The sequence below is a fragment of the Lathyrus oleraceus genome, chromosome 7 (assembly GCF_024323335.1).
Source record: "Lathyrus oleraceus cultivar Zhongwan6 chromosome 7, CAAS_Psat_ZW6_1.0, whole genome shotgun sequence".
Lineage (NCBI taxonomy): Eukaryota > Viridiplantae > Streptophyta > Magnoliopsida > Fabales > Fabaceae > Lathyrus > Lathyrus oleraceus.
Genome location: NC_066585.1, coordinates 50,577,390 through 50,584,788, shown reverse-complemented (window position 1 = coordinate 50,584,788; position 7,399 = coordinate 50,577,390). Strand labels below are relative to the sequence as shown.

General features: G+C 36.2%; 1 protein-coding gene across 1 annotated transcript; it reads right to left on the bottom strand.

The window, feature by feature from the left end:
* Positions 1-6,198: 6,198 nt before the first annotated feature.
* Positions 6,199-7,399, bottom strand: LOC127106271 (phosphoglycerate kinase, cytosolic). The gene is made up of 4 exons (XM_051043574.1): positions 7,330-7,399; positions 7,007-7,222; positions 6,601-6,678; positions 6,199-6,489 (listed from the first exon to the last, which is right to left on the bottom strand). The coding sequence occupies exons 2-4, from the start codon at positions 7,199-7,201 to the stop codon at positions 6,214-6,216; spliced, it is 549 nt and encodes a 182-aa protein (XP_050899531.1). The 5' UTR covers positions 7,202-7,222; positions 7,330-7,399; the 3' UTR covers positions 6,199-6,213.

Here is a 7,399-nt window from a genome sequence, read left to right as displayed (position 1 = left end):
GCACTCAATTTGGAGCTTTGGATCAAAAGTTATGGCTTGTTGAAGTTCCATGCACACTTGGCAATTATTTGATCATAACTTCTCAACCATTCATCATATGCTCATGATCTTGGACTTTTTGGAAATGGGAGAGAGATATCTTTAACTTTCATGTTCAACAAAATTTCATTTGAAGCTTATTTGATGTTGGAAAGTCAAGTTGAATTTGGACTGAAAATTTGCCATTTTTGGAAATTTGAAATTATAGGTCATTTTCCATTTTGGGAATTTTTTTACTTGACCTCAAAATCTTCAATATGGATGTTTGAAATGTCAAATGAACCTTGTTTGAACATGAACGAAGTGTCTCAATCACCTCCCTAGCCTCAAAGTCCTTAGTTGACAAGTCCTTAGTTGACTTGCAGTGGACTGTCTGGGTCTTCAGATGACCTAAAAATGCTTTGATGAATTTGAATCTCCAACACTTGGAAAAAATGCTCTAAAATGGAACCATAACTCATATAAGCTCATCAAAATGATCATATGGTCTGCATCTCAAGAAAATACCATCATCTCTTGCACAAAGGATGCTCAAGAAGTGCTTGACCTGTGTTTGCTTAAGCTGCAAGTAACAAAGATTAATGACATATTTTTGTACTTTTTTGTTAGTAAATGAAATGATAAAAGCAATGATATACAATGCAAGTATGCCTGGTGATCAAAACCACTCAAAAGAGATCCCTACCCACAGGGGAAAGGAAGCCAAGATGCTCAAAGATCCTTGAGGCTATGCAATGAAGTGCTATGATGCCATGAGGGATCTTAGGGACAAAATTAGGGTCTTACAGATGCCCCTATTTAAGGTCATTCTAGCCGGAGAAGTGAAGGTTAAAATCTTCGTCTCGACGAGGTAGAATGGGCTTAAATAATAACAAAGAGACAAATTTTGGTCCCTAAGAGACCTCATGATGCAAATGTATGTATGCAAGACAAAACTCTATGTGGGGATATGTGTCTACAAAGAAGAAAAGAACAAATTGGAGAAAAAGACAACTCCCATGAATGGTTCATTATATGGGGTAAAGACCCTACTGGGGAACAAAGGATTGAAAAATGCGTGAGCAGGTCACGACTTAAAAATGGGGAAAAGAGTTTCCAAAGGGAATAAATCCAATGGAAAGACTCGAAATTGACTCGAAGGTGCATGTATTGGGGAATATGCCAATACAGCAGAATTATCCACAAAGGATACTTCGGATAAAAAATCCGGAAACAGGCTGGGGAAGAATGAAGAAAATATCCCTGCTGGGGAAAATGCATGTATTGGGGAATATGCCAACACAGCAAAACTATCCGCAATGGATACTTCGGATAAAAATCCGGGCAAAAACAATCCACTAAGGGACTCCACTGGGGATGTCTAAAAAGACAATCCTGGGGAAATAAAAAGAATGAGGTGTTACCAGTTACTGGGTAACAATCTCAAGAAGAAATGAATATCAAAGACCGGTATGAGGGTGAGAGATATCAAAACTTCAAACATCTGAGGAAGACCTAAAAAGGTATATTTCAACTCAGGAAAATCTGACTCCACAGGGGACCAAGGTCATAAAAGGGAGCAGAAAGGAAGGAACACCAGGGATACCGGTTACTGGGTATATAATAGGTGACCGACCAACGTGAATTGGGGAATATTCCCAAAACACTCATCATCCGAAAGAAGGGCTTCAAAAGCAAACACGACTAGGATGGACATTCGACTCCACAAAGGGAAACACGAATCTTACTCGATTGGAGAAGGACAGAAGGCTTCAACCAAAGAGCGCATGAGATATATTATCTATTACCGTCAGAACATAGATAATATACTCGAATGGAAGGAACACCAGGGATACCGGTTACTGGGCATATAATAGGTGACCGACCGAGGCGTGAATTGGTTTTTACTTCCAAAACACTCATCATCCGAAAGAAGCAAGACGCAAACTTGTTTATAGGATGGATACTCGATTCCGAAACAAAGGAATACGAATCTTACTCAGCTGGGGAAGGACAGAAGGCTCCGACCAGAAGAGTGTATGAGATATATTATCTATTACCGTCATAACGTAGATAATACTCTCGAATGGAAGGAACACCAGGGATACCGGTTACTGGGCATATAATAGGTGACCAACTAGGGGGAGAAACAATCATTACCAACAAAAGGGTAGATGAAAGATGACTCGCTGGGGATATTGATAAAAAATCAATGATCCGGGGTGAAGGTGAGAAAAACAAGAAAGGGGGGGTTTGAATTGTTTGGAAAATAAGCGCTTTTTCAAAAAGAAAATCACACAAGGATTTTTATACTGGTTCGCTTATAACACAAAGCTACTCCAGTCCACCCGGCCAAGGTGATTTCGCCTTCAACAAGGACTTAATCCACTAATCTTGAAAGATTGATTACAAACAACGTCTAAGAGAAAGATCTCTCAGTCCTCTCAAGTATACAGACTACACAGAGTCACTTGAGGAAATACAACAAAGATAAAAACTTATGTAATCTAGAGTGCTTCTAAGATAAGCAAATATTACAACAGTAAGAACAAAGTGTTTTACGTTTCAAGCAAAAGCTTTGTGAAAAATTGAGAGAGATGAAAAATGTTTTTGTGTAAGCTTGCTTTCTCTAACCTCTCAAAGTTGATGTTTCAGTAAAATCTTGTAATGTTGTACTTGTATCTCTCAATGTTGATTTGTAATCCTTTATATAGAAGAGAAGGATCCGTTGAAAAATCATAGCAGATAATAACTCTTGAATAATAATTAGTGCCATAACTTATGTTGCTTGTTGCCAAAGCAACTTTCTCTCCTTGAATGATTACTTTCCAAAAATAGTTCCTATTCATTTGAATTTGGAGTTAACGTCTCTTTCTGTATTAGGAAGTCCATTTCCATAACTTTACTTGAAGTTAACGTTACTCTTCCTTATTTAGCAATTCCATAATCAAGGTCTTCGTGTTTCTGGAGATCTTGGAATCTTGCTATCTAACTTCTGATGTTGATCTCTTTTGAGTTCTGATGGTTACTTCAGATAGCGCTGAGAACTTCTGGAGTTTGACATACCGTTGTTCAGAGTCAGAACTTCTAGAGCGTACTTCTTGTTCAGATGCTTCTGATACTTTGCTGTTTTGCTTAGAGTTAGACTTTCTTGAACGTGTTTCTACTTCAGATGCTTCTGGTCTTCTGATAATTTGTATCTGATATGATTTTGTATCTGATGATTTCTTCCTTCTTTCCTTAGAACCCTGCACACTTAGAAACTTTTCGTTAGGGTGCCATTTTTGGTTTCATCCTTTGTTATCATCAAAATCATGGAATCTGTTGTAGAACAATTTTTGTTCTTACAATCTCCCCCTTTTTGATGATGACAAAACAAACTTAATTAGCAGATGAAACATAAACAATATCAGATCAGATAGACAAGAGCTCCCCCTGAGATAGGCTAGGGAGTTCAGAAGTTCTTACCAGAGCTTCCAAGCAATGAGGTTTCTTGATACCTTCTGCAATTTCTTAAGTCTAGAGTTAGATAAATTTATTTTTAAGAAAAATATGTAGCAGAGTGCTTAAGGTATTTAGACAGTATTTTCATCAGAGCTATTAATGACTTCTCCCCCTTTTCACTACGCCAAAAAAGACCTATGAGAGCGCTTTTTTTGGCCTTTAAAAGCGCTGCCGTAGGTGGCGCTGCTATAGGTTTTAGCAGCGCTTTTTGTTTACTAAAAAGCGCTGCTAAAGGTTGTCAATAGAGAGCGCTTTTTAGTAAAAAGCGCTGCTAAAGGTGGTATATAGACAACCTTTAAGAGCGCTTTTTACTAAAAAGCGCTCTCTATTGACAACCTTTAGCAGCGCTTTTGAGTAAAAAGTGCTCTTAAAGGTTGTCTATATACCACCTATAGCAGCGCTTTTTACTAAAAAGCGCTCTCTATTGACAACCTATAGCAGCGCTTTTTAGTAAAAAGCGATCTCTATTGACAACCTATAGCAGCGCTTTTTACTAAAAAGCGCTCTCTATTGACAACCTTTAGCAGCGCTTTTTAGTAAAAAGCGCTCTCTATTGACAACCTTTAGCAGCGCTTTTTACTAAAAAGCGCTGTCTTTTCCTCTAGTAAAATAACAAAACGCTGCCTTCAGTTTAACCCTACCATTTCAACCTGTAATATTTTTTGGGAATAATCCCATAAACCTGTAAATCAAGCCTCTCTAATTCAAGCATTTGGAGTCATAATTCAAGCATTTGTAATTTTTTAAACCAACACAAGCAAACCAACACAAGAATGAACACATTTGGAGTCATAATTCAAGCAAACCAACACAAGGATAGATAGGCACTGAACACATTTGGAGTCATAATTCAAGCATTTGTAATTTTTTAAAGCAAACCAACACAAGAATGAACACATTAATCTATCCATGAAATTAAAGATATCACTAAAATTATAAAGAACTATACACAAGTCAAAACTAATATGTTATACGGCCTATTTGGAGTCATAACTAATCTGTTAAAAATATAAAGAACTATACACTTGCCAACCAGAAACCATTCTTCATCAAAGTATTCATGTTATTTTGAAACCATTATATACTAATTAATCTTTTCTCAATAAAATATTGACACAATTCCTCCTTGATTTGTTCCAACTGCAGTCTCGTGTAATGAGCACACTTGTATTCATCAAAGTACTACATAACAAAACATAATATGCATGATTTAGTTAAAAGTAATAAATAATATGAAATATTCGATAAATATTAAAACAAATCCTAAGTTATAAATCCATACCGTGATTGGAATCTCTATTTGATTCATATTAATGATTTCCCTCATAAACCTCATTACAAAGTATCCGCAATCGATACCGTTGCGCTGTAGAGGACACTACATAGAAAAATAAATAAGAATGTATAGTTATCTTTTCTTATCAAGTAGCATCACTATTATAAGCAAAATTGTGAAAATTAAAGTACCTGCACTTTTATCCACGTAATGTTGCTGGATTTAGTACGTGGTACTCGAGCTTGTCTTTGAGATCGGAACACTTTTATTGATCTAACAAAATAAAAACATATATTTAGAACAATCTCACATAAATATATACGAATATTTAGAACAGTCTCACTTACGTATCAACTAATTGCTTCATATCCGGATAATTTGTCCATTCACCATCTATCGAATTCAGAAAATATACCACTTCTTTTAAAGGATCAATAGCAAGCAACAACCAGTGACACCTATAAATTAAAACAAAAGTTTATATGGAAATTTTTTACGTAAAAGAAACAATTAAAGATTAGAATAAACTTAGAATTAAAATCTAACCCTGAATTATACGGCCAAAGATACAAGTTGTTTGTACTGCTGGCCATGAATCTCTTGACTAAGTACTCTCTACATGAATCCGGTTCCCTACAAATTAATGCTTTGTTGACCAGGGAGGAAGACACGAAACGGAATCTGTTTGACAATTGATCATTCCCGCGCATGAAATTGTCATACAAGAACCTTTAATAAAAACATAATAAACATTAGACTATTTTTATTGAAATGTGTAAATAAATTGTTCAAGTAATTAAATAATATATAGATCGGATTACCGGATGTATGTGTGTATAACACCGACGCCTAATTCTTGATGCCGAAAAATATGTTCCAGATCTTCTTTTCCGATTGTTTCAGTGCATGAATAACCAAAGATATCTTCCTCCATATCCAGTAAGCGAATAGCACCAGCTGTTGCCATATCTGATGAGTCAACAAGTGTTTCAAGAGATATCTGGTATCGAGGCACAAAAGCACTTTTTTTGGCAAAGAAGTCACTGGAAGATCCCTCGTCTAACTACGCATTGACACAAATAATAAGATAATCAATTATAACACATTGAGACAATTAATAAGATCGTAGCATTTTTGTATACTTACAATTTTTTCCTCTAAGCGTGCATATCCCAAACGCCCTTTTTTGTATGCATACGTGGGATTTGACGCTCTCTCGCGATTTGTGGCACTCACTTTCTTGAAATTTTCGTCTCTTCTTTGGGCTACAAAAGCAACCCATTCTTCTTCTGTAATGAAGATCGCATACAATGAATAAATATCACAAAAATAGTGATGTTCACTATAGTTCTATAGCATTGCTTCTACTATAGCCACTAATTAACAACACTGTCAAATATATCATGGAATTACATTTACTTCCAACATACCTTCTGCATGAGGAATCCTGCAACAGAGGGCTTCAAGTATTTAGCAACACCTTCTGTAGAAGCATGAGCACGATGAGCAGTGCCAAATGCATCATTCACATAAAGATCAGCAAGGGAAGCCAACTTCTTGGCAAATTCAGGATCATTCTTCTCCTCTTCCTTGTGGAACCTCACATTCTCTAAAAGCAAAACACCACCTTCTGGAATTTGTGCAACCAACTTCTCAACCTCCTCACCAATACTGTCACCAGCAATCGTAACCTATAATAATCAAGAGAAATCAACATAATTAAAAAAAAGTAAACCAGCAAATAAGAATGGTTTGATATAATCCCAAAATAGAACAAACAGACCAGTTTAGTAAACACACACCTCGGATCCAAGAAGTTCAGACAACCTTGGTACAAGGGGCTTCAAACTGTACTTAGGTGTTACACCCTTTGGACGTCCCTGAAAACAACACATTCAAGAATTAATTTCAAGTTACTACTACTATCAAACATTCATAGTTTCTCAAACTCCTCTTCAATACATCTCAACATTGAAATATGCAAAATAAGCAAAATTAAAACAGAAACCACATACCCATTACTTCAACCTTTAAATTAAAATATTTACCGGATCTAACTCAAATGGAAAATTAACTTAAATCACAACAAAAGCCATAACAACAACACCGAATCTTTGCAATATGATTAACAAAGATAAAACTAGTAAAAGTAATCAATCTAATGAAAACACAAATTACAGTCATGCAAAGAGAGTATAGAAGGGTTACCAGATGGGAGGAGAGGATGACTTTAGCACCATAACCAGTCAAGTACTTGATGGTAGGAATAGCAGCACGGATTCTGGTATCATCGGTGATGTTCAAGTTATCATCCAAAGGAACGTTTAGATCAACCCTAACGAAAACCCTCTTTCCCTTCAAATCAGCTTCCTTCAATGTTCCAACGCTTCTCTTTGTCGCCATTTTCTTCAACTTTACACAAATCTGAAACAATGAATCAATCACGTTGAAATTCAAGGAGAAACAAAACGGATCAGAATCAAAAAGAGGAAAACGGAGTGGAAATTTGAGAGTTTGGTGGCGGAACTTACAATGGATGGTTGAGATCGGAGTTCGGACACTGACTGTAAGAAGGAAGGTTCTGGAATATTTATAGAGAGA